The sequence below is a fragment of the Polypterus senegalus genome, chromosome 17, assembly GCF_016835505.1.
Source record: "Polypterus senegalus isolate Bchr_013 chromosome 17, ASM1683550v1, whole genome shotgun sequence".
Taxonomy (NCBI): domain Eukaryota; kingdom Metazoa; phylum Chordata; class Cladistia; order Polypteriformes; family Polypteridae; genus Polypterus; species Polypterus senegalus.
The window spans coordinates 24663753-24691306 of NC_053170.1; the positions used below are offsets into that span (position 1 = coordinate 24663753).

At 38.4% G+C, this 27554-nt stretch overlaps 1 protein-coding gene across 2 annotated transcripts in view; it reads left to right on the forward strand.

Moving 5' to 3' along the window:
- Window positions 1–3286: 3286 nt before the first annotated feature.
- The window catches only part of LOC120517079 (peptide methionine sulfoxide reductase MsrA-like), a 178140-nt gene continuing 153872 nt past the window's right edge, over window positions 3287–27554 (forward strand). For both annotated transcript variants that reach the window (XM_039739166.1, XM_039739168.1), the window contains exon 1: window positions 3287–3453. In XM_039739166.1, the coding sequence (XP_039595100.1) occupies window positions 3309–3453 (145 nt within the window). In that variant the 5' untranslated portion in view covers window positions 3287–3308. The remainder of the gene's footprint in view (window positions 3454–27554) is intronic.

A 27554-nucleotide genomic window follows, 5' to 3' on the forward strand; every position in this document is an offset into this window, starting at 1 on the left:
GATACTGTGCAGTGCCACTCCGATGTTATGTGACACCACATGCCCCTGGCAATTTCACACCGCACCTGTGCATACATGCCTCATACCTGGGGTGAGCAGCAACGCCATCTGCCTCTCTTTCCCCAGCATCATGAGCTGATCCAAAGCCAGGATTCTACCCATCATGTACTCAGGCCAATAGATGTTAGCCATCGAGGTATCATCTTCTTTAGGCATTTCTCAAGATCTCTATCTATAACTCCCACACCCCACTCTCCTACACTCTCATGAGGTGTTCTGATGGCTGGCTTCTCTTGTCCCACCACTTCTGACACTTCTGGTATTTCTCATCATCTGAGAAATGTGTCCCTCTCAGATTCAAAGGTCGTTACAATATATTCTACTCACTTAATCCAGTTCTGACTTTCAGGTGGTCAACGTTTATGCCAGCAGCAGTAGGCAGACTCACACACAGTGGTGGCAAGTCAGAGCCACCAATTCACCTTCCACAAATGTCTTTGGGGGATGAGGAAAGAAAACTTGAGGCCTTGCAGGAAAATACATGGAGATATAGGAGAATGTGCAAATTCCTCACAGATCATGAGTAGACATGAGATTCAAACCCAGGACACTGGATTTGTGAGGCAGCCATGCTAACCATTGTGTCACCATGCCACCAAATATGCCTATTATTAATGAAAATACATAACTATCAGGTTTATAAAATACTCAGTCATCATTGGTTGATTGATTCATCCTCTCATTCTTTTTTTTATTTCTTGTTTCAATCTATGAAGTCAATTACAGGATCATGGGAAGCTGTACATTATTAGGACAGCTTTGGGCCAAGATGTTAACCCTAGTTAGAAGTACATGTACATAAGCTCATTAATAAAAACAAATTTAACTGACCTGCTTAAAAATTAATGTATCAGTCCTCTAACCCCATTCGGCATATTGTAGAGTCACTAGCCTGTCCTTACAGCATTGGACACAAGGCATGAAGGAGCCCACCGTAGATAGAATACTAATCTAATACAGGGTCTGTATGTCAGCGCCTACACTGACAAATGCAGGTCAAGTTAGAGTTTAGAGTTTAGAGCTGGGATAGGGCAATGTAGGGGCCAAAACTAATTAAAAAAAAGAATGATGTGAGTAGCCCTCCCTGTGTGGAGTTTGCATGTTCTCCCCGTGTCTGCGTGACATGCAGGTCAGGTGGATTGGCGATTCTAATGTGTCCCTAGTGTGTGCTTGGTTTGTGTGTGTGTGTGTGTGTGTATGTGTGTGCGCGCCCTGCCGGGGTTTGTTTCCTGCCTTGCGCCAGCAGACCCCCGTGACCCTGTAGTTAGGATATAGCAGCATGGAATAATGGATGGTTGGATGATGTGAGCAGAAACAGATGATGTTCAGCAGATGATTGTAATCATGCTTTGGCAAAAAAGATGCATTCAGGGAAGGCCTAGTTCTTTAGAAGCAAAGGTGGGCACACATCTGTTACCATCTATCCCTAGTTATTTACTGTATGGAGCCTGTTATTGATCTAAATGAATAAAGGTTCTTTCTGGAGCCTTCATGTGGATGGGTCTTTTGGGAACCAAAAATTATTTCCCTATGTCATCACTCTGAAGAACCACCCTGGCACCTTTATTTTTAAGAGTTGTCATATTTGTGTCTCTATGGAACCCAATATCTTACCAATGCCAACACATATCTTAAAATGTCACTGACAATGTTTACTGCAGGTATTTTAAAGTTGCAGTAAAAAAAAATCTGGAATAATTATTGTGGACAATATTATCAATACAATTATAGTGCACTGTATTTAGTGTGTAGGCATGGTGATTTAGTAGCTCAAAAAGCATTTCTGTGAGAAAGGTTGACAAAATTATAATTATACAGAAGCAGTGCCAGATGCTGCGGTGGGCTTGCGCCCTGAACAGGGTTTGTTTCCTGCCTTGCGTGACCCTGTAGTTAGGATATAGCGGGTTGGATAATGGATGGTTGGACAGTGCCAGATGTCATGGTGGTACAGTCTGTAACATCATGGCCTCACAACTTCAGAATCCTGGGTTTGAATTTCTTCCTGGTTATGGTCTATAGAGTGGGCACTTATACCTTTGTCTGTGTACTCCACTTCTAATCCCACATCTCAAACACATGTGTTAGGTTCCGAAAGATTTATCATACCTCGGATTTCCTCCTACATCCCAAAGATGTTCGCGTTTAAATTAGTTAGCCCCTCTAAATTCACTGTTCTTCTGGTTATTGTACATGTGTGCACAAGTGAGCCCTTCAGCAGGCTGCAGCCCTGCCAAACGTCGGACTTTAACTTTTCCTCAGTCTTGCTTGAATAGGTGGCTGCTCGCACTAAAATAAATTGAATTCATTGATAGATCATATGGACGTATTTTAAGGTACTGCCCTAAAAACATTCTGAATCAGCACGTATTTTAAATGCTTAACCGTGAGTAAATCTTCAAATGTTTCAAAGCATTGATTTTGTGCATATTGTATATCGATTACCTTTTGAATGCATATGTATACATTCTTTATCTTACATTTATCTCATATGTGTAATTATCAATTGTTTTTATGTCCGTCATGTAACTCTACTTGCAGTCTCATCAAAAAACAGGAGTCGCATCCCGTGTATGCGAGTGTACTTGGCCAGAAAATGTTTTCTGAAATTCCAGTAAACACCGCCATTTGAAATACATGGACACGATGCTGTACGCTTACGGGGGTAATATTTCTTATTATTCATTATTATAAAAATCTTTATATTGCAAAACCGGAAATGCAATGCAATGCAGAATTGTCCAATCATTCTTTTATTTCTTTAGTGGACTTTGAGGCAGGAACAGACAGATTATAGCGCACTTAGATCGCAACTGATCGAGTGGTGTATGCGGGGCGCACTTGCCAAGGAGCGACTTCTTGAGTTAACACACAAGGATTGCGTATTGCCCCGAACGATAGTTTCATAGCCTTAGGTAGATTACCGGGATGCAGCAGAGCTTATTTTCAGGAATGTTACTCTTAAAAGTCTTGTGATGACACGTACGTCCCCTCTCTCTATATATTTTTTTGCACAGAACTCGAACACGACATAAATCTTTTTCATCGGGACAATGGAATTCTTATCAAATTAACATGATTTACCATACATATCTATGCACGATGATTAAAACACCAGTATGAGACTTCTGTTTCAAATGAGCGAAAACAGAAGTTTGACGTTTTGTAAGGAGGAGGAGGAGGAGGAGGCGTGTGCATACCACGTGGTTCTGTGTCTTACCACGCCTACTTCCGCCTTGTGACAGCGCTCCATGTTGTTGCCTGCGAATCTCCGGCGCTATTCTCCAAGCTTCTTGCACGTGTGTCTCCTGAGTATCGCAGGAATGTCGAGCAAGACGTCCTTAATCAGTAAAGAGAAGGCTCTTCCAGGGAGATCGGAGGCGATGGTTGTGGCAGGTAACCAAGTATTGTGACAAGCGGCGTCATGCCCCCCCCCCCTTCCTTTCAAGTGGAAAAGATAGGACTTTAGTATTGGGTAGCATCATTTTGGGGTGGGCAGTTCAGTTACCTCTTGTTTGTATCTTCCTGTCATTCGTCAGAAATACTGTTTTGACATGAAAGGAGTTCTGAAGTTTGTTTTTATAAGATTAATGCCCGCATTGGATTGTACAGCGAGTACACTTTTACTGCATTTGATGCATTGTTTCGATTGTTATTTGTTTCCAGCAGTAAACTGTTTACGTTCTATTTAAAATTCGGTCACTACCTTTGAAATTGATGGCATCGTCTTATATACACAGATATCGCCTGTTATGTACACGGTAAATATATTAAAAGTGAAACAAAGCAATTGTCCCATTCGTTGATATGGAGCTGGAAGTAAGAACCTAGTTACGAAATTTGTCAGGCTATGCTACAACAAAACATCAGAATCCAGGGCTCGAATCGCCGCTGGGCACTGACAGTGGAGGGGCTGCAACGTAATTGTCATTTGCATGAGTATTACTTTAGGCTTAATCTCACGTCCGAAAGATTGTTAGTTTAATGGAATTGATACACTGAGTTAATGAACTGTCTTGTCCCATGCGGTGGACAAGTGTCCTGTCCAGAGTTGGTTCCTACTTTCTGTCCTGTGTTGCCAGGACAATCAGTGGCTCTGCTCATGCCATAAAACTGGTAAGAAGGTTTTTTAAAAATGGATGGACTGAGTGATGCTTGTTGCCCGAGTGCTTCCTTTAATCCAGGGTTGAGCAACGTCTGTCCTGAAGGGCCTCGGTGCCTACAGGTTTTCATTCTAACCATTTTCTTAATTAGTGACCAGTTTTATTGCTAATAAATGACAATTCATTTATTGGCTATTTAAGACTTAGACCCTTTAAATAAGGGGAGAGCAATGTCTGTCCTGGAGGGCCGCAGGTGTTTGATCCAATCCATCTGCTAAATTAGAAACCATTCCTTGGTAATAACAGGTCAAGCAAAATGACACCTTTTATTGGCTAACTAAAAAGATTACAATATGCAAGCTTTTGAGGCAACTCAGGCCCTTTCTTCAGGCAAGATGTAATCATGATGATTGCATATTATAATCTTTTTAGTTAGCCAATAAAAGGTGTCATTTTGCTGGACTTCTCACTCAAGTCCAGCCACAAATTCTCAGTTGGATAGAGATCATAGAATTTGACTTGGCCTGTCCAGGACATTAACATTGCTGTTTTTAAGCCATTCTTGTGTAGCTTTGGAGTGTTGGCTCTTGCTGGAAAACAGATCTTCCAAGACGCAGGTTTCTTGCCGACTGCGTTGTCTTCCAAGATCATCCTGTATTTTGCTGAATTCATTTTACCCGCCCAAGCATTTCAGGACCTGCTACAGAGAGGCATCCTCACAGCCTGATGCTGCCACCAGCATGCTTCATAGTGAGGATGGTGTGTTTTTTGATAATGTGAAGTGTTCAAACATGTAAAGAAAACCTTAGTTCTGTCTCACTAGGCTACAGGAGCTTCTTCCAGCTGACTTCCGTCTCTACCATCTACCGTTTAGCAAAATGTAGCCGAGATGTCGTGTGCTGTTTTTCACATTGCCGCTTTCCCTTAAAGCTGTGATTGGTGAAGCACTCTGACAACACAGACCTCTCCAGTCTCTGCCACTGTAACTTGCGACTCCTTCAGAGTTATCATGGCTCTCTTCATGGCCTCTCTCATTAATCTTCTTCTGACATGATTTCTTGGTTTTTGTGGACGGCCTTCCCTAGCAGATTTACGGCTGTTCCATACTCTTTCCATTTTATAAAGACTGATTTAACTGGACCCCAAAGGTAATTCAGTGACAGTGATACTGTAATCAATTAACATATAACTACAGAGAGATGATCTCCATTGAAATAATTCTGTGACTTCTAAAACCATTTGGCTTTACCCGTGACAATTTAGGTGTGTCATATTACCATGGGTTAATACTTATGCAATCAGTTATTTTGTGTTCTGTTGACACCACTTTGCAGAGACTTGTTTTCACTTTGACATTAAATGTCAAAAAGCCAAATGAAATGCACTGTGTTTCAGTGTTGAATAACAATAAAATGTGAAAACATCCAAAGGATGAATAGTTTTTATAGGCACTTTACTACACTTAATATTAGGGTGGCCTCACAGATCTGGCTTTCTGGTTTTGACTTTCACAGTCAGCGATAGTGAATGTGAAATTTGCAGTTTTTCTCCCAGACTTCTTAAGATGTGCAGTTTATGTTAAATTAGCAATTCCAGACTGTCCCTCACAGTATGAATGTGGATCCTATCCGTATTGTTAGAACACTGCAGACGAGAACAGGCCATTCAGCCTAACAAAGCTTGCAAACCGTATCCACTTATTTCTCCCAAAAAACATCACGTCAAGTTTTGAAAGTCCCTAAAGTCTGACTGTTTCCCATCTTCTAACCATTGTTACCAGAACCTTTACAAGCACAAGGAGTCTATGTTGGAGCTTTCTAACAAACTCGATTCTTGTTTGCAGTTTTGGTTTCCAGACTACAAAAAGACATGGCAGCACTGGAAAAAGTCCAGAGAAGAGCAACTAGGCTGAGTCCAGGGCTACAGGGAAAGAATTATGGGGAAAGATTAAAGGAGGTGAACCTTTTCAGCTTAAGCAAAAGGAGATTAAAAGGAGAGGAGACCTGATTGAAGTGTTTAAAATTATGAAAGGAAGTAGTCCAGTGCATTGGGACGGTTACTTTAAAATGAAGTCATCGTGGAAACATGTGAAAGGTAAATTTCACACAAACTATGTTGTCTTTAGATAGAGAGTCATAGACACATGGAATAAGCTACCAAGTAGCGTGGTAGACAGTGGGACTTTCAGAACTGGTGAGCTTTGCTGGGCTGAATGGCCTGCTCTCGTCCAGATTGTTGTAATAATTGCAGCACCTCTCATACCCTTGATTTGGTTTAAGTGACATCCATCTGTCCATTATCCAACCCACTTTATCCTAACTACAGGGTCACGAGGGTCTGCTGGAGCCAATCCCAGCCAACAAACAAACCCTGGGTTGGGCGCCAACCCACCGCAGGGCACACGCACACCAAGCTCACACACGGGACAAATTTAGAATCGCCAACCTGCATGTCTTTGGACTGTGGGAGGAAACCGGAGCACCCGGAGGAGAACATGCAAACTCCACGCAGGGAGGACCCGGGAAGCGAACCTGGGTCTACTAACTGCGAGGCAGCAGCGCTACCCACTGCGCCACCGTGCCGCCGATTTTGGTTTAAGTGGTTGTTAAAATGTTGCATTAAAAAAAATTAAGAAAGAGGTGCAAATCAGGCATTTATTCATATATGGAAGCCAGCTGTGCTGCAATGTTGTGTTTTGCTATGTATTTGAAATAGTGCTATGCGCAATTATTTTCTTTTTCTTCCTAAACCCTGAATCTAAGTTACATTTTGGTCTCTGCTGATGGTGTGATTCTGTTATTCTGTGAATCTACATTTTCTCTAATCTAGTGTATATGCATGCCTTTGTTGAAGGATGGTTGCAGAACAGGCTTTTATGTAAAGAAAGCAACAGACTTCATTTAACTGAATGAACACTGTCTGCAGTGTTTCTTATTTTGTAAAAAGTCAAATTTGATTGTGCTGCTGATTATAGCATGTGAATTATTATATTCAACATCCCCTAAATCTGTTTTTTCGCTTGCCATTGGCATATGACTGACCATAGTATATATCATTTGCTTTATGTGTAAATAAAAATAAATGTGGATGACAGCTGGCAGAACAGATTTAAGTAAAGGAGAACATTTGTATATAGCAGTGAAGTACAAGGACTAATGTCAACTAGCATTTCAGCTGTATTCAAAAGGAAATTTCCATTCAAGACAGATAGTACACTCTTTTAAAATCCTGCTTCTTTATGATTCTTTATTAAGCTATGTGCTTCTTCGTGGAGCCATTGCTTGTCAAAGTACCATTTCATTCTTGGATGGGTTCTTTGCATCCAAATATGTGAAAAACAAATCCAGAAATCTTTAGGCTGCCTAGCAGGACACTGACAGATTAAGAAAACCCATTGGTATTTCACAAATTTGTTACCATCTCTTCGTGGTTATTCACTGTGTGGAGCCTGTTACAGATCTAAATACATAAAGGTTCTTTCTGGAACCTTCAGGTGGATGGGTATTTTGGGAACCAAAAATGGCTCACCCATGGCATCACTCTGAAGAACCAGTCTGGCACCTTTATTTGTAAGAATATGGCAGCCAGAGATTAAAACACAAAGGAGGCTCTTGCTTCTTTATGGATTCCCATTGCTGTCCAAATATCAATTGAGACACTCAGGCATAGAGCTGAATAGTGAGAGGCTGACATGGTCATCTTTGAGAACATCTTTTCCTACAAAGAGCATGCCCAGATTTATGTCCGGTGAGGTGTGTGTACAGTGTGCAGATTGTGATGTGTTGAAATCAGGGAAAAACAAAATGCTTTGCATGTGAGGGATGGAATTTCGTTTTTATAGTTTAGAGTGTTTTCAGCCATTAAGCAGTCAATAAATAAATCGGCAAGCTTAATTCCCTTCTCATTTCAACTTAATGTTGATTAGCATATTGAAAATCACTGCTTTAATTACTTAAGAGCTGACTTGCATTTGTATTACATTTATGTTTAAAATTAAGATTTAAATAATATGTCTTGACCTGCATTATTATATAAAATAATCTTGGAACGAGACTTTTTCAGAGAGATAAATTCATTTCCCACAAGACGAGACTTTGTGTCAAGAGAAGAATTGAAAACCTAACAAGTCCAAGCAGGGGTGGAAATAACAGACAAACAGTAAAAGAAGAAAAGACAAGCAGGTTACAGATTATGAAAGTACTAAAATTCGAAAGTCTCAAAAAACTGATAGTAAAGATCGCCTTAGCGCTAACAAATGGAAATTATTACTCGGTGAAGTAACGGAACAGCGAAAAGAGATAAAATATATGGACATAGGTGATATGACAGAGCTACTACAAGTTTAATTTCACAGAAACCACAATTGGGTCAGGTTTATGTTTATGATCACAGTGAAGCGATGTAACATAGAATCGAAAGAGTTAAATGATTGGACATATTAGAAACTCTACAGCCAATAATGGATACAAATCCATACGTCCAAAAGTATCACACTTTATACGAAAAATTATCTGAAGAACACTGACAAAGAAGTTTTCTTGGATTTCTATATGAACCTGAAAGATCACGCTCGCATATATAATAAACCAACGTGATGAATTATCAGCGATAACAGTTTCGAAAGACGGAGATATGAAAGACAGAGTTGATATTTGTGTTTTTGCAAAAGCACACCATGATTCGTTGCAAGCGGCAGATCCAGGAAATGATGAGTGCATAGGGCCCGCACAGGGGTTGGCGAGCGAAGCGAGCAGTGTGCAGAGCCCCCTAATACATTAAAATAATATCTTAGCAAAGAATGTTAGAACTGTTTCAGCATTGTGGCCATTGTTTCATCATTGTAAGTACAGTTAGTCTGTAGTGGTATAAAAGATGAATTGCATGTTACCGTCTTGAGTATCTTAACTGTAAAACCTTTTCATGCCCTTCTGTATGAGAAAGGGTAGAGCAGATTCCTTTAATGTGTGTAGTGATATCCTTCACATCTCTCTAGTATAAAAGAAAATCTGGAGACAAGACTATTGCCAAGAGATTTTTTCAAGTCCAGCGAGACGAGACTATTGGCCAGAGATTTTTTCAAGTCCCGCCCTCCTCTCAACCACTTCAGGTTACCGGCGCATGCCCATGGTCCTCTCACCTCTCATTCGTACGAAAGCTTTTGTCAAAAACAGTTCCTGCGCTCTCTGCTCTTAGAAATTTTTACATTTTCCTCAAAAAGAAAAGATAATGTAGTACATCTTCAGCAGATAATACCAAAGGAGATCTTGATATGCCTTTCATATTAAAACTTTTACAGTTTCCCATTACAATAGCTTTTGCTATGACAATTAACAAATCACAGGGACAAACATTCGAAAAGGTTGGTTTATTTATTAGAGAGAAAGAAATGATATTCACTCACGGGCAGTTATATGTTACATTGTCACGATGTAAGTCCAAACACGGAACCAAAATTCAATGCGATATTGATGAACAGTTAATTCCAAATATTGTTTTACATTTTTACAGTAAAAGTGTAAGTTGAAAAAGTATTTACGTGTTAATTTCAAAGCCAAACAGAACGAAAACGTATAACGCAACAAATACCTCTAACGCAGTGCTTCTCAATTATTTTTTGTCATGCCCCCCCAGGAAGAAGAAAACATCTCGCACCCCCCGCACGACTATAAATAGTATCATTTGTCTATGAAATTGTTATAAGTACACCTCTGCATAACACTGTATCCTTATTAACGTATAAGAGAATAAAAAAAGAAAGAAATATGGACCAATTTACAACAAAGAATAGCTTTATTAAATGTAACAGAAAAGATTTAAAGTGCATTCTGAATTCAAAAAAAATTTAAAAGAAAAATAAAAAAGCATGTTCCCGAGGTCAAACGCGCCGGGGCGCGCCCCACTATTTGAGAAGCACTGCTCTAACGCAACATGAAAAATATATTTTTTTCAATTAGTTACATTTTGCTATTTTTTACTATGGTTAATTACTCACTGTGATGTAAAATAGTTAGGTCTATTACGCATATGTAACAATTCCCATGAAAATAACAATCTTTTTAAATTGTACATCTGCTTCCCCATACACGAGCGGCAGAGCTGTGAAATGGCTATTGCATAACGCCCACCTGGGGGTTGGCGAGCAGAGGGCAGAGCCCCCTAGTCTTCTATAACTCAGTGATGTCCAGTGTGCTTTTCTACACTGAGGTGTGCTGTTCCAGTAACTTCATTTCAAGAGAGGCCCACCAAATCAAGAAATGAATTAAAAGGGCAACAACACACTTTGAACCTTCTGGAGGTCATAGAGGAGGAGAGAATGAAGACAAAGCTGAGTGCCATTACAAGCAATTCTGTACTTCTTCTCCTTGACACACCAACACCGAGGACTTTCAGACAATGAATTATGGGGCTCCTTTATATCAATGGTAATATGTTTTTGTAGTGCCTCACTGTTTCATTTATTACATGTGCAGTTGCTTTTAGAACTGGCTCTGCTGAAACAGACTTGACAATTATATTGTCTTCACTTGAATTTGAATACATATTTGTGAAAAGCATCACAGTTAATAGTCACTGCTGTTGTTTTAGATATGCCTTCACACACTTGTATTGCATCACTTGAGAAATTAGCAGTCAATATTAATATTAATGCAGCAGATGCCAGACAGCCATGGAGTATGTGAAGTAGATGAGTTTATAGCGAGTCATTTGAGGTGTGTTTTATTTGTCACAATGAATACATGAATGGATATGAATACCTAAATTATACACATTATTCAGGTAGAGAGGTGTTGTTGTTTTGGAATTAGTGGGTCATGCAGTCATTGTTGGTTCATAACATCAAGGTCTATTAAACTGCTTTGTTAAAACATCCTAGTGTTGTTACTTCATATGAATTATTAAAGTGTTGCTGAAGCTAATATTTTGCAGACATTGCAGGCCACTGCATTATGATATATTTTAATGCAGTGTCTGTCTAATACTTATCTAATCCTTCCTCCGTCCAAAGACCTCCAGGTTGGGTGGACTGGTGATGCTAAGTGGGCCTCTAACGTATGTGTGGATATGTGTGTGTGCTCACCCTGTTATGGACTGGCGCCCTGTCCAGGGATTGTTCCTGCCTTGTGACTGATGCTTGCAATGATAGGTTAAGTGGGTTTGGAAGATAAATTGATGGAGGGCTGGATGTTCATTTCAGTTATGTTGTTTCATGGCTCTTGTTAAAATGTGGCAGAAAGCAAATGTCTGGCTCAGGTTTGTCTATTGTGTTTCATCTAAGTTGAGATTTCCAGGCAGATAGAATGTTTGTGGCAGAAAATAAGGAAGGACCTCAGACCATGAAACACTTTGTGCTACCTCTGTACAGTTGAAGTTCAACAGACCTACAAATTTGCTTCATGGAAACATTTTGCGTAGGCCGTCTGCACCTGCCATACCCTTTCATTCAACAGGAGTTCTGCAGCGTGTTGGTGATGTGCTCAAAGCTAGCATACCTATGTATTTTGTACATCCCGCTTCCTTTGGATAATTAGCACTATTGGCCCTGTTCAGCCTGAGGAAAAGAGTTACAAGAATTTGTAGCATACACTTTTTATTGATTTTTGTATTTGTTATAATTATGCATTGGGGTACATTGAATATACTGTACTTGATACGGATGCTCAGGGACCAAATGATCTCCAGTGAACTTGATCAGCTGCAAGGAGTTCAGTTTCATCCAGTGGTAGGTTGACAATTTTCAGATCCCCCCAAAAAGTTGTCTTCCAAGCGGTATATGGCCCACCTGGTTTTTATGTCCTCTTTGGTGGTATCCAGCACATGGCAAGCTTTGGAATGCGTTGAGTGGGAAGACATAGTATGTGTCCAGCTGAGTGTGTCCTGCATTCTGTAACAACGTATTCCAGTAATTTTAGGCCACGCCACTTCAGTACCTTATCATTTGTAACATTCTCTCTGTACGAGATGCCACGTATCCGTTGGAGGCATTGTTGGTAAAAGATATTGAGCTTCTGAGCAATCCGTTTCATGTTCCTCCAGGTTTTGCTGGTATAGATGGCAGTTGGGATATCAACTGTGGTGCACAATTGAATTTTTAATGCTGTACTAACTGATGAGGATGACCAGTCATGGAGTAAACACTGGAACACACCAGTCTCCTTACCGATCTAACATTTCGTGTCCATTTCCACATTGTCATTAATTGATACAACACTGCCGAGGTATGAGAATTTGTCAACCTCATAGATTTCATGCTGGCCGACAGTTATTTGCATCCTGGATTTACGGTTGACCTTAGACTTGTCTGAGCAGATGCTTAAGCCAACTCTCCCTGCATCACGTTCAAGGTTCAAGGTAATAGCTTCTAGCACAGGTTAGTTATGGCCAGTAGTACTATGTTGTCAGTAAAATCAAAATCTGTGAATCATGAGTCCTTCATCCATTGGATACCACCCTGTGTGTCTGTCATTTCCCTCCTCATAGTGAAATCCACGACAAGGAGGAACAGAAATGGTGAAGGAATTCAGTTTTGCCATATGCTGGTTTCAATGGCAAAGTAGTCGGTAAAATCATCCTGTCTTTATACAGAATTTGGAGTTGAAATATAAATCTCTGAAGATGTTGACAGACTCCATGGGGATTCCTTAGGATCGCATTCACCTTCCATAGTGACACTCGATGGCTTTCTTGAAATCTATGTGGGGTGTAGTAAACAAATATATCACACATATCAAGTACAAATTGGCCCGTAATTTTTTTTTTTTAAGATTTTGGCATGAGACTCACTTTGGTGTGTCACTTCTCTCCCTCTGACGGACACAAACTGGAAAAAAGAAAACAAAACAACTTGTCTATATGTCACACACACTCACCTGCCCATCCAGACTATTTCCTCTGTGAGTGCTTGTGATGCTCATAGGTGAGTTGTCTGTTTTGTATCTGAGGTGTGAATGAGTCTGCAGAGAGTGAAAGAATTGAAGCATGAAGGTGAGTTTTTTGTTGAGTTCAAGTGATGGAAGCAGATGAATTAATTCCAAAAATAAATAAAGGGACAAAATTATTGTTGAAAGGATACATAAAATGTCCAGTTTAATGTAATGTCATGTGATTATTACTGTTCTGCACATTGGTTTCTCCCAGTGAATTAACTTGTTGTCACAAATATTATGCACAAAAAGTGCACTTTAATTTATGTTGCTTTGAAATATTTCTTGTTGTGTGCAATTACCAGGTTTGAATAAACACTGTTTTGTTACATATAACTTGGTTGTGATTTCCCCCTGTTTTGTATATAAGTTCAAAATTGTTTCAAACCAGTAATGAATATAAACAAAAATAATTTAATGTAGACATATATATCAGCTTGTAGGGCCTAGTAGAATCATCACATTGGAATGATTGTATGAATCAAAGGGTTAAATCCTGCATTTATGAAATGCTTTAGAGGAGATTTAAAAAATTAAGATATACGGTATATTGCATATTGCGAAATAGCCTAAAAATATTGCACAATTATTTGTAGGCCTTACCGCCAAGCCATAGTTATAACTTTTCCATTTTGTCTACAGTTGTTTAGTGCATTTGCTTCTTACTTGATAAGAGCTTTATTAAGTACTAGCAAAATACCCGCGCTTCGCAGCGGAGAAGTGGTGTGTTAAAGAAGTTATGAAAAAGAAAAGGAAACATTTTAAAAATAACGTAACATGATTGTCAATGTAATTGTTTTGTGAGTGTTATGAGTGTTGCTGTCATCAAGGATTTGATTATCATTATTTCTTTCAATCAGGTTCGTATTTGGAGGATGTGTTGTGTGCAAGTTACATTCTGTGTTTGTCTAGTCTATCCCAGACCATCTCCTCTTCGTTGTCAACCGTTGTAAAGATAACAGGTTTCATTCATTGAAGTGTTCACTACCCAAATCGGTACTTGCGAATCTTAAGATGTTTAACAGGCATTCCCGGTATTAAGTTGTGGATTTGCCTGCGAATATTTAGCGGCAGCGTGTCTATGAACTTAATTTAAAATTAAGCTTTACACCTTGCGTTCCTATTGATATGTCTACAAAGGCTTGTTCAGATTCAGAGGGGTGTTCCTTTCTTACTGCATCAATAAACAGCTCGTCTTCCTCTTTATCTGAGACATCACACACCGCATGCACGGGTTTACCTTTCCCAGTCCTGCAAACTTTAGTGAAGTGGTTCAATTTACCACATTTTTTTACACTGTCTTCCTTTAGCTGGACATTGACTGTTTCCACCGTGTGCTTTGTTTCCGCAGTAGCTGCACTTATGAATATGCTTGTATGCGTCACTTGCTTCATATTCTTTTGCTGCCTTCTCAATTGTGTAATTCATTTTTTGTTCAGCGCTCTTTGGAGCTCTTGCTTGTTGTCTGCGTACTGCGTTCACAGTCAGTTCACATGAGCTGCTCGGAGTACATGCAATGAAGGTTCTTAGCTGTGCTTGTGCTATCTCGTGTGATCTTGCGATGTCCACTGCTTTATTTAATGTTAGCTAAGACCCGGCACTTAAAAGTTTCTCTCGCACTTTCGCTGAGTTTGTGCCAAACACTGGTCTATCTCTGACCATCTCATCTTCGTTTGCATAAGCACAGTCCTTCACCAGCGAATATTCAGCAGCAGCTTGTCTATTAAATTGCTGCTGACGGACAACATTATATGGGCAGGCAGCCAACTACGTGGGAGGCGTGGTGATGGGGGACGCAATTCCGCCTCACACGGCGACCGAGCTGCAGGCTATGGCCGTATATATGTATGTAAGTAGGATTCAGTTATGACCGTTATGCATAGAATTTCAAAATGAAACCAGCTTAACTTTTGTAAGTAAGCTGTAAGGAATGAGCCTGCCAAATTTCAGCCTTCTACCTACACAAGAAGTTGCAGAATTAGTGATGAGTGAGTCAGTGAGTCAGTCAGTGAGGGCTTTGCCTTTTATTAGTATAGGTTAAAATAAATTAAAACATCTTTTAAGATAAAACTGGATTAAATCAGAACATTTTATCCTGTGTTGACAGGATTATTGCAGCAGAGTTTCTCCAGCATACGTAAAGAAGTGGAGGTTCAGACCCCTTACTTCCTGCATTATATCTCAAGCATCATTACGAGAGAGGGTATAGAGGGTCTGTTCAGCTGTCACTAAAGGCCAGTGTTACGGATGTTTGAACACATAACTCTAGTTTTTAAATCCTCACACTGGCTCCTGTTTAAGTTTAGGGCAAATTTCAAAATTCTGCTTTTAACATATAAAGCCTTAAATTGCCAGGGCCCTACTTAATTATTTGAAGTTATCATTACTTACAAGCTAAATTGCACATTGAGATCTCAAGATGCCGGTCTACTTATGATTCCAAGGATTAATAAAATAACAGTGGGAGGTCGAGCTTTTAGTCACAGGGTCCTGAATCTGCTGAATGGTGCCATTATAAGAGGTGCCCCTTCAGTCCCAGCTTTTAAATCACAGCTGAAGACGCACTACTTCAGTTTAGCATACCCTAACTAGAGCTGCTGATTAGTTGTACAGTACATAAGGCATTTCTGTTGATAGTCATTAGTACTAAAATATAAGTAATATGATACTTACAAAATGTTACTAACCCTAACCTACCGTGTTTCTCTTCTTAGTATTCTCATCTGGCACTTGGTGCCACTGCTCTACTGCCAGGTTGTTTGCATGCTTATGGAAAAGTCTGATTAAGGAGCACTGGAATCATTGGGTAGAAGGGTCCAAATATGACTGATCGGTCCAGCACTGACTCAGCTGTAGAATAGCCATTAGCTGGGGAGGTGTCTTGATGGCTGAGGTTTCTCAAGTTTTTGACTATTTCAGGGTTGTCTGACCTCTTTTCTATAATCTGGCTGTGGTTATACATTTAGCTGATGGATAGATATTGTTGTTTGTCATTTATGTTAATTAGTTTCTACTTTGTTTTTGATATATTTGAACAAATCTGTATACTCATACAGTATGTGATAGTTCTGTATTTAATGAGTAGTGTAATCTATTATTGCATTTTGCCTTGTAGTTTGTACTTTTGTATTGTATTTCTGAGGTGGCCATGGTAGACTGACCATCTTAACTCTTGTAATTTCTTGTGTTTTGTTTTGTGTGATGTATTCAACCCATTTTTGCTTTGCACCCTTCCCCACTATAACCTATTGTCTATGAGGAAAGAGCAAGAGCTATAGATTCGTCAAAAATTTCAGTTTCTGGTTTTTGACGGATCTCGACGTTTTAGGGTCTCTTGACACCAAAAACATCAATATCTTGATGATGGGTGTGGGTCTGCCTCTGTGTCTGTCTGTCTGTGTATGTGTTTGTGTGTGTCTGTGTGTCACAGTTTCTTGAAGACAGTCTAGAGCTAAAATGGCAGGACAGAAAATTACCAAATTCAAAACTTAAGCCTGTTATGAGATGATGATATGCTGATTAGTTTTTGAGCCGAATATTGTAAGTGCAAGAGACACTGTAGAGGAACCCTCGAATCCTGTAATTTTGCAAATAATTATGAATTCTTCTCGTCACTTGCTATCGTAATGACCTATTTTATGATCAGAAAGATCAGCATCTGAGCCGTAAATGACTACTGACATGTTATAGAATAGTTCTCGTAACTTGGTTCCTATGGCACAAAACCTATTGACGTTATGTCCAAATTCTTTTGACACCCATTACACGCCCAGTCAACCTGGAAGGGGGTCTCTCTCTTTCTCAGTTGCCTTTACCAAGATATCTTCTAATTTATTTCTTTAGTAGTTTTTTTTTTTTTGTTTTCTTAGAAAGTCAAGGCCTGGGAGGCTGTCAAAAACCAGGGCCTGTTAAAGCCCATTGAGGCATACCGTGTATAAATTTTGGGCTATACAAGAAATTAACTTTTTTTGTTGTTGTTGGAGTTCTAACCAGTTCTGTGACCGGGCTGTGGTTGTATTGTTCACTAACAACAACTTTGGCCACTCTTGCCATTGAATGGCTGCCATCTGGCACCAGTGAGCCTAGTCCTTGAGCTTTTGTGAGCAGAGCTTGCTTCATGCTTCTGTTTCTTTTTCTGCCCATACAAGATTCTGATCTTAGATCCTCATGTCATGTTCAATCAATCAATCAATCAATCAATCAATCAATCAATCAACATTTATTTATATAGCACATATTCATACAAAAAAATGTAGCTCAAAGTGCTTTACAAAATGAATAGAAAAATAGAAGACACAATAAAAAATAAACATAAGTCAACATTAATTAACATAGAACATGTTTTCATGTCCTTTCATGTATCTGTATTTTACTGTAGCTATACTGTCTCTCCTCATGTACTCTGCAGTTGTTTTCTGTTCACTTAAATTCAGATATTCTGTTAGTGCTAAAGAGACAGTTAGCTTGTGGCAGTCAGACAATATGAGAGGAAGCATTATAATGGAGAACAACAGCTTTTTCATCCTTAAAAGTCTGTGTCCATCCACTCCTCATATGTTACAGTACCTTAAACAAATTAAGTGGGCAAAGGAATAGATTTGGGGGTAGGTGAAAGTGCTGTTTTATTTACTGGAAAGAAATGATTTTTTAATTAAAACAATATGAATCAAAGAAAGGAAATGAGGCAAATGATAATACAAGGATAAACACAGTGGGAGAGAAAACAAAAAAAAAAACGTAAATGAAAGGGTAACTGTACTGGGCCACTTTATGCACAGTCACTTGGAAAAAAAAAGTCTTAAGTGCAGAACCGGTCAAAATATCGATATTATCTGTTGAAGGCAGCCAAAAAACCTGGACATATTATGTTTTGGATGTCGCTAGTTTGTTATGTACTAGCTCTTTAAAATCTGCTGGCACGATGCAATCATCAAAATGCATAAAACCTGAAGTTAATAACATTTCAGCATGCATGTTTGTAAGCATCTGCTAAAGTCAATGTCACATTACATGACTTTTGTAGTCAAGAAGTATGTTAGACTTGCCAGCTGCAGTTGCTGATCTTGTCAACGGGTCATGTCAAATTCAACGACTGAAAATCATTGGGTTTATTTAATCTACAGACTGAGTGTCGACCTTCCAGTGCCATGGTGCTTGCCTCTTCTTATGACAGCCAATAATGTGCTGCCTGACCGAGCCAGCACTGTGCGAAGAGTTAGCAGGTATTGTGAGTTCAGCCGCGATTTCTGCCCTTTTCGTTTTTTTTCCATTTTGTCATGAAACAGACGAGCTACTTTTCTGTTTGTGAGGTCCAAAACACCCACATTTCGTATTCCTCATTGCTTCAGTATATTGTACTTCATCGGTTGTCAGCTCCAGCGACTAAAGACAAAAGAAACCTGTGTGATTTTATCAGAGCAAGTCAGGGACTAGTTGGAGTGTTTCACTGGGTATGTTAAATTAGGCGACTGGCTTTTGACCATGTTGTGGTGTGAAATTTTGCATACAAGTTGATAAATAGTTTGTATATCTTTATTTGTAACTTAGGCAAAGCAATGTAATATTAGTGTTACAATAGTGAGAAGCATTCATGTTTACCCCCAAGGACTAAGTCAGGGTAGTGAATTTTACTACAGGGTTGGGGGGAAAGTGCCTCAAACAAGTTTAGCAAATGTTTCTCTGCAGGAGTCTCTCAGTCAACCTCCACAGGAAAGCCCGACTGCCTAACTGGCAAGCTTCACCTTAACAAATGCTTTTGGGGGCAGGTGTGAAGGTGTTCTATGCCCCAATGATCTGAATTATGGCTGTTTGGAATTGGCTTGTATCAGAAGCCTTTAAGTACCATGTCCTATTGGCTGTAGGGATTGGACAGAAAATCTATAAATTTGCTTGCTTTACCCCCCTTTCTCTCCCTCAAAAGGATGAAGGAGCATCTCACACCATGAACTGAAAAGGACTACATAATGAAGAGCACAGGTCGGCAGCCATATTGAGACAGGCATGCGGCCTGTTCTGAAGAAAGCTGACCACAAAATGAGACATTACCATTTATCGGGTTGTATGGTTGCCAAATTTTCAAATGTACTTTGCATATTGTTATTGTTTATGAATATTATTAATAATACATTATTGAAATGGGGCGGCACGGTGGCGCAGTGGGTAGCACTGCTGCCTCGCAGTTAGGAGCACCTGGTTCGCTTCCCAGGTCCTCCCTGCGTGGAGTTTGCATGTTCTCCCCGAGTCTGCGTGGGTTTCCTCCGGGTACTCCAGTTACCTCCCACAGTCCAAAGACATGCAGGTTAGGTGGATTGGTGATCCTAAATTGTCCCTAGTGTGTGCTTGGTGTGTGGGTGTGTATGCGCCCTGCAGTGGGCTGGCGCCCTGCCCGGGGTTTGTTTCTTGCCTTGTGCCCTGTGTTGGCTGGGATTGGCTCCAGCAGACCCCCGTGACCCTGTAGTTAGGATATAAAGGGTTGGATAATGGATGGATGGATGGATGGACATTATTGAAATTGTAACTGAACTCCTGCTTGTCTTTTACACCACCTAATTGCATGAGGTTATAAATGTAGAAGGGAAGGTGGGTATAGGTTATATGATACAATACCTTATAAACAGTGGTAAGTCTGTTAGATTTGAGGCATTCTGACAAAGGCTACATATTAATAATACAAAAGGGAAAAGTAGAGTAACATATTACTCGACCAAGACAAAACAGACCAGCTAAAATTATCTAAATGAAGGCTATGACTAAAAATAGCTGGAAAAATCATGTTATGTGACATAGTCTTAAATTTAATTATGCTAGCTGCACGTATCTATTGCAGTATATGTATTTTTCTTGCGTATATTTGTCACTGTGCTATTTTGTCTGCTTGCATTTGTCGACATTCTTTTGTCCCACACACAGCTTTGTTGATGTACTTCTTAATAAACAAAATAATACAATTTTGACAATACAAGTGTAATGGTTTTCTCCCTTAGCTATATATACAGTATATATATATATATATTTTTTTTTTAATGGACTTTACATTACGTTTTTCAGTCTAAAAAGCAAGCTTTTACGTTTTTTGTTAATATACTTTTAGTACCTTTATAGAGATTCTCAGTTTTGTAATTTTGGGTGCATTTAATCCCCCATATTTAATTGATTGATACTGTAGACATCTGCGGTGCAAAACTCAGAAAATGAGCATACTTTTAAGTTATGTAGCCACTGCCTTAAAATATAAAGTGTATTTTAATATGTTTTTATGTATTTCACTATTTGTATAGCAATTTTAAAATCAGCCCTCTTTGGTGCATAGCTCTATTTTTAAGTTTGGTTTCTTCAGAGATGCCTGCTGAAAATCCATTTTCAGTTTTCATAGCAGAAATTATTCAAGTTGAATTAATGCTTTAAGTGTTTCACTGTCGTAGTGCTCGGATTAAATGGAGCTATGCAGATAAAAGGTGCAACCAGGCAAACTCTCTCAGAGTAGCTATGATGTTTTAAGAGTCATGATGTATAAGTAATGGAGAGACAAAAACGGTGATGGGCTTGCATGTAGATGGGAAAGCCACACAAATACCTGATGGATATGAAATGACTCGGCCACAAGCTGTCCATTCTCATAATACTTCCTTAATAGATGCAATTGTTCACATTTCTATCACTCAGTAGTTTATGTCATAAAAATGTACAAACCTGAAGAAATTTGTAGAAATTGATTGAAACATCAGCATTTAATGTAAAATGAATTAACAGATGTTGTTGTTGTTGAATTAGGACAGAAAATGTTAGAACTTCCCTGAAATGGAACATAAACATACTTGGTTTTATGCAATATAATTTCAGAATGTGGCAACATATTCTTCCTTTGGATATCACCTGAGTTTGTGTACCATATAAAGTGAGAATTGTGTTTCCTTTTATTGAATACAGTGGTAAGTGCGCAGTTCAAAGATGATTTCCGCCTGCGTCCACCATGTTGAGCCCTACAGTGCATCTGAGCTCAGGTTAGTTAATTTTTTAACATACCTGAAACAGTCAGAAAGTATTCAGAACCCTTCCCTTTTTGCACACTTTCTTGTGTTGGAGATTTAATTTTCAATTGGTAATTTTTGCCCATCCGTATATACTAAATAACAATAATAACAACAACAAAATTTATTTATATAGCACATTTTCATACAAAAGATATAGTAGCTCAAAGTGCTTTACAGGATGAAGAAAAAGAAAAAAGACAATTAGGCAATACTAATTAACATAGAATAAAGGTAAGGTCCGATGGCCAGGGAGGACAGAAAAAACAAACAAAAAAAAAAAACTCCAGACGACTGGAGAAAAAAAAAAAACAAACCAAAATCTGCAGGGGTTCCAGGCCACAAGACCACCCAGCCCCCTGTAGGCATTCTACCTAACATAAATGATCTCAATCAGTCCTCATTGTTTTCAGGTGTGACATGGAAGAACTGATGATCATGTGGACCTCTGGCCTTCAATCCATCAATGTAATCTTTCCATATACAGTAATACACGGCTGTGGCTGTTCATTTGTCTGTCCAGGATTTTAAATTACCTGTCGATCACAAACCGTTTGACCTATTGACCTGAAACATATATTACGTGATGTCTACTGTCCACTTTTTGGGGTGATGATTGAACTCTAAGGTTATTCCTCCTTTTATTTTATTTTATTGTACAGTAGAATCAACTCTCAGTAGTGGCCAGCAGGGCGGCCTTATGGCACATGCATATGGGCGCCGTTCTCATTACCTACCACCTTTGGCATCACTTCCTCTACCTCGTCATATCTTAAATCATTCTTGAGGCAGATTGAAGACTTAAGTGAGAAATTAAGGATAACATGCTAAGTAATTGCAACACAAACACTGACTTAATCAGTTTTAACACAAAAAGATACAGACGAAAGACGAGAAGAACAAGGCCGCTAGGGTGGAGAACAGAAGAGCTGGTCAGGAAGCAGCAAGCGCATCAACCTCTGAGCAAATGAATGCTAAACGTACAGAAAAGAGGAAGAAAACTAGGAATGCTCAAGTCAAGTGTATTCACTGCATGTCATTGTGCAGTGTGCTGTTACTGGTAATAAAATAACTGTATGTGATGTAAATGTAACAATGAAATGATAAAAAAAATAATAATAGTTATAATAATAAGTGGGAATACATTTTCAGAAGGGTTTGCAAATTTAGGAAGTAAATACTTTGGAGCAGTAAAGAAGGAAAAGGAGATGTATACATGTTGGGAGCAATGGCTTTTCTTCCTGCATTTTTCATCCCTTAATCCAAGACTCATGCAATCTCCTTTTGCAACAAGACTGAGAGGCTGCCGACTTCGATGATTTTATTGTATAAAAAAATGTTTCCAGCACTAGAAGAACATTGATTTTTTTATACCAATAAAGTGGAAGAAGAAAAGGTCTCAAGAGGTGGCCAAAATGCCGATAGCAAATAGATTAAAAACTGTAAAGAATTGTAAGGCAAACTCGACGTGCTATGATGGATCATAAACTCCAACTCTGCCTTGATGAATTCCTATTAGATCCATCACTGTCTTTTTTAACTGATGAACACAATAGTCCTACAAATCTGACTTCATTGTATTCTCTAGACTGTTAAAAAAATTAAAGATTTCTCTAACCAATTCGAGTAAACATGGTCATGATCCGTACTCAATAAATGTAAAGTTAAGCAGCCTCCTCCTCTCCAGCTATCTTTGTAACAGCCACTAGTTTTCATTTAAGTTATATTTTTACATTTATTTTTATTAATGCGATGTATCCATCATCTTACCTTTCTTAGACTGGGTGGTCTCATGGTCTGGAATCCCTACAGATTTTATTTTTTCTCCAGCCGTCTGGAGTTTTTTTGTTTTTTCTGTCCCCCCTGGCCATTGAACCTTACTCTTATTCGATGTTAATTAATGTTGATTTATTTTGTTTTATAATTGTGTCTTTCATTTTTCTATTCTTTAATATGTAAAGCACTTTGAACTACTGTTTGTATGAAAATGTGCTATATAAATAAATGTTGTTGTTGTTGTTGTCTTACAATACTATATATAACTGGTAATTAATTATGTAATATTTTAAACTCAGTTTTACTAAATCCATAGTTGGAAAAGTTACGTTCAAAATTGTGATTGTATTTGCAGCATTTTATGATTGTTATGAAGATGTTCAGTATTTCATTTTCTTTACCTGTTTCTTTGTATTTTTTTTAGTACTTTCTCATCCTTGAGGATATTGGTTCTTATGTTGTTTTTTCATTTGGACTCCTCTTTGGCATTTTTGACTGCTGCCATTTCTTCACATGTTACACTAGTAACAACCTGGACTTGTGAGATACATGACATCATCACAGCAATGGGACAAAAGATTGTCATTCCTATTCTGTCTTCATCTGAGATTGTAGTTAACTCCACTCTTTCTAGTGTGGATGAAGGTTTCAGACCAGACAGCAGGTGCCGTTATAAAGCAGCCTTATTTTTCAGAGTCACAGTGAGAAGAGTTTCAGAAAAGAAGACAATCAAATATACACTGTGTGCACAATTATTAGGCAAGTGAATATTTTGACCATATCATCATTTTTAATGCGTATATTCCAACTCCAAGCTGTATTAACTTGAATGCTTATTGGATTTAAGCACGTCAGGTGATGTGTATTTGTGTAATGAGGGAGGGTGTGGCCTAAGGAGATCAACACCCTATATCAAGGTGTGCAGAATTATTAGGCAGCTAGTTTTCCTCAGGCAAAATGGGCCAAAAAAGAGATTGAACTGACTCTGAAAAGTCAAAAATTGTAAAAAGTCTTTCAGAGGGATGCAGCACTTTTGGAATTGCTAAGATATTGGTGTGTGATCACAGAACCATCAAACATTTTGTTGCAAATAGTCAACAGGGTCGCAAGAAACGTGTTGAGAACAAAAGACGCAAATTAGCTGCCAAAGATTTGAGAAGAATCAAACGTGAAGCTACCAGGAACCCATTATCCTCCAGTACTTTCATATTCCAGAGCTGCAACCTACCTGGAGTGCCCAGAAGTACAAGGTGTTCAGTGCTCAAAGACATGGCCAAGGTAAGGAGGGCTGAAACCCAACCACCACTGAACAAGAAACATAAGTTGAAACGTCAAAACTGGGCCAAGAAATATCTGAAGACAGATTTTTTTCAAAGGTTTTATGGACCGATGAGATGAGAGTGACTCTTGATGGACCAGATGGATGGACCTGTGGATCAGTAATGGGCACAGAGCTCCACTCCAACGTGGAGGTGGGGTACTGGTATGAGCTGGTATTTTTAAAGATGAGCTAGTTGGACCTTTTGCATTGAAGATGAACTCAAAATCAACTCCCAAACCTACTGCCAGTTTTTCGAAGACACTTTCTTCAAACAGTGATACAGGAAAAAGACCATGATTTTTATGCAGGCCAATGCTCCATCACTTGCATCGAAGCTCTCCACTGCGTGGCCAGCCAGTAAAGGCCTTAAAGATGAAGGAATAATGACATGGCCCCCCTTCCTCATCTGACCTAAACCCTATCGAGAACTTGTGGGCACTTCTTAAACGCTAGATTTACGGGGGAGAAAAACAATACACCTCTCTGAAGAGTGTCTGGGAGGCTGTAGTCACTGCTCCACAAAAAGCTGATCGTCAACAGATCAAGAAACTGACAGACTCCATGAATGGAAAGGCTTATGACTGTTATTGGAAAGAAGGGTGGCTATATTGGTCATTCATTGATTGATTTATTTTTTTTTTAATGTCAGAGATGTTTATTTGTAAATTTTGAGGTGTTTGTTTATTATTCTCACTATAACAGAAGAAAATAAACAAGTGAGATGGGAAAATTTTCATTTTTCCTTTAGTTGCATAATAAATCTGCACACTAATAGTTGCCTAATAATTGTGCACATATGTATTCCCCTGATGATGTTCACACTCACATTTCCGTTGTGAAACATTCAGGTTTCAGGTTTATTAACATTTTGGATTGACTGATAGCACTGTGTTTGTTCCATATTAAAATTAATCCTCAAAAATACAACTTGCCTAATAATTCTGCACTCCCTGTACATGACAGCGTCAGGGCTCTTCTGAGCCCCGTCTGTTGGGTGGGGTCCAGTTTTATACCCCTAGAATGCGTGATTTAATATCATTATAAAATGTAACAGTCAACACATTGATTATACACAAACCTTGAGCCCCTTTAACGTCCCTTGTAAAACTTGATTTCTTGGCCCCTTTTGTTATGGCGTTCAGTTGTAAGCTAAGGGAAAATGTGATAAGGCAGACTCATGTGTGGAATGCTCAGACCTTGAGTCCTTTGCACAAACATTTTTCTGTTTGCTAAAACAAAGCATGCTGTTACTTGGTTTCGTAAAGCTTACTTCTCAGACATGAATTAGTACAAGGGAACGAAGAGAACATTCGTCTTCCACACTAGCCATTCTTATTAATAGTTATCTGGTCCTGTAGTTAATGGCTCATCGAGTTCAGTCTTTGGTTCAAGTTTAAAAGGTTTAGACACACAAATTTTTGACTTACTGGTTATGATCCTTGCTTGCCACTTGACTGCGTCTTTTCCTTATTTTTTACTTATTTCGATTTTCTACTCATAGCACAATAATCATCTTGGAAAAGTCTTTGTTTAAATATTATTGGCCTGAAAAAATCCCTATTATTAGAATATTAGTGTTTTCAGTCAGATAAGGAGTATAAATCTGACTGTAAATAAACATGCCTGAAATATCAGACATGTGTACATTCCAATAAAAACACTATATACTGATTGTATAGTCAATGTATATACCGGATAAGCTGTCCTTTCATTAACCTTAGATATTTTGCTTAGTAATTAGTTCTTCTCTGTTTGATGTTGTACAGGTAATATGAAACATGTCATGAATTAAACCGAGTCTCAGGGTTCAAGTGACTGTTTTTACAAAAAAGTGAACCTTTGACATCTTTGATGTCATGTTAGGACTCATGTAAGATTGTAAAAGTTGTCCAGAATTTGTTTTACCACTACCACATTATAATGACATTTTTGAATCAGAGGTTTCCAACACTCAATTGTATTAGTACAACAGGAATGAAGTATTTGTCCAGCCCTTCCATATGATTCTCCTTTTAAGTCTGACATACCCTTCTTAATGAATCAGACAGAGTTTCTTAAACTTGTTTTTCTTGTGACCCAATCTTGCCCTTTTTAGTATCTTTAAGTCTTAGTCTTAGGACATCACATTTAGGACGGGATTTGGGTTTCCCCCTTGGAGAATCACAGCCAAAAGTCAAACTGTCCCCCTTGGAGAATTGCTGCTGATGGAGGAACATTTTTGATTTTTTCATTTTCTTAAACAACTTATGGCAACCCATTGCGAGACTATATATATATATATATATATATATATATATATATATATATATATATATATATATATATATATATACCCTCCTGAGTCTTAAAATACCATTTTTGAAATTATGTCTGCCTGTGTGTCTCTGTGTAAACACAATAACTGGAAAACACTTTTACAGTAACTTCAGTCAAAGAGATTTTATACACCTGCTTTATATCAAAAATAAGGAATCCTATCAACTTTTGGGTTACTTCCGGCAACTGGAAGTGGTACCTTAACTGAATACTTTCACAAATTTTCACATAAACTATGGTTATAATTGTATTCAAAATAACACCTATTCTTTCAATAACTAATATTAATTTTACTTTAATTTATACATCATCAGTTTGACAATGACATGTAAACATCGAATGTGTCACGTAAATAGAAAGAAGTAATGAGAACAATAAGCTGCTACGTCTCCATCGTGTTCCTGGTAATACATTTAATTTAAAGATTTTTTTTTTTATTTCCGCCATCATCATCATTAAATGTAGCTAAATTCAGTTTTACCTATATCAATTTATTACAACAGATATTATGCTGTATAATACTAACACTTTTCTATCTTTTTAGGTGAATATAACTCTTTATAACTTGCATGTAAACTAGGTAATGTATATGTAACCATGAAAATATTCCACCACTGTTTTCGATCTCCCTAAGTGCGAAAATATTATTTTGATGTAAAGTTTGATTATAAATAGAGATAAATGTTTGTGTATTTATATTATCAGTTATGATGAGAAGCAAAGAAATATGATGTCTGAGAAATATTGCGCAATTAGAAGTGGATCTGATGTCCTTTTCCTTTATTTCAGTATACAAGAAAGTCGAGGGGAGCACACTCCCGATTTTTTATTTTAATTTCATTGTTGAGTCCCTTGCCATTCCAACTAATAATATTTAATGAATAATCACAGTTATCTGATGTTTTGTTTCTTCACTTTATACATTTAGGTAATTCATTATAAACATTTTTTATCCCCTTTTAATAACACACTTCCAGTTGTCCTCATAAAGTCATCATTTGTCCTTCTTCCTTTGAACTGTTGAAATGCTTTA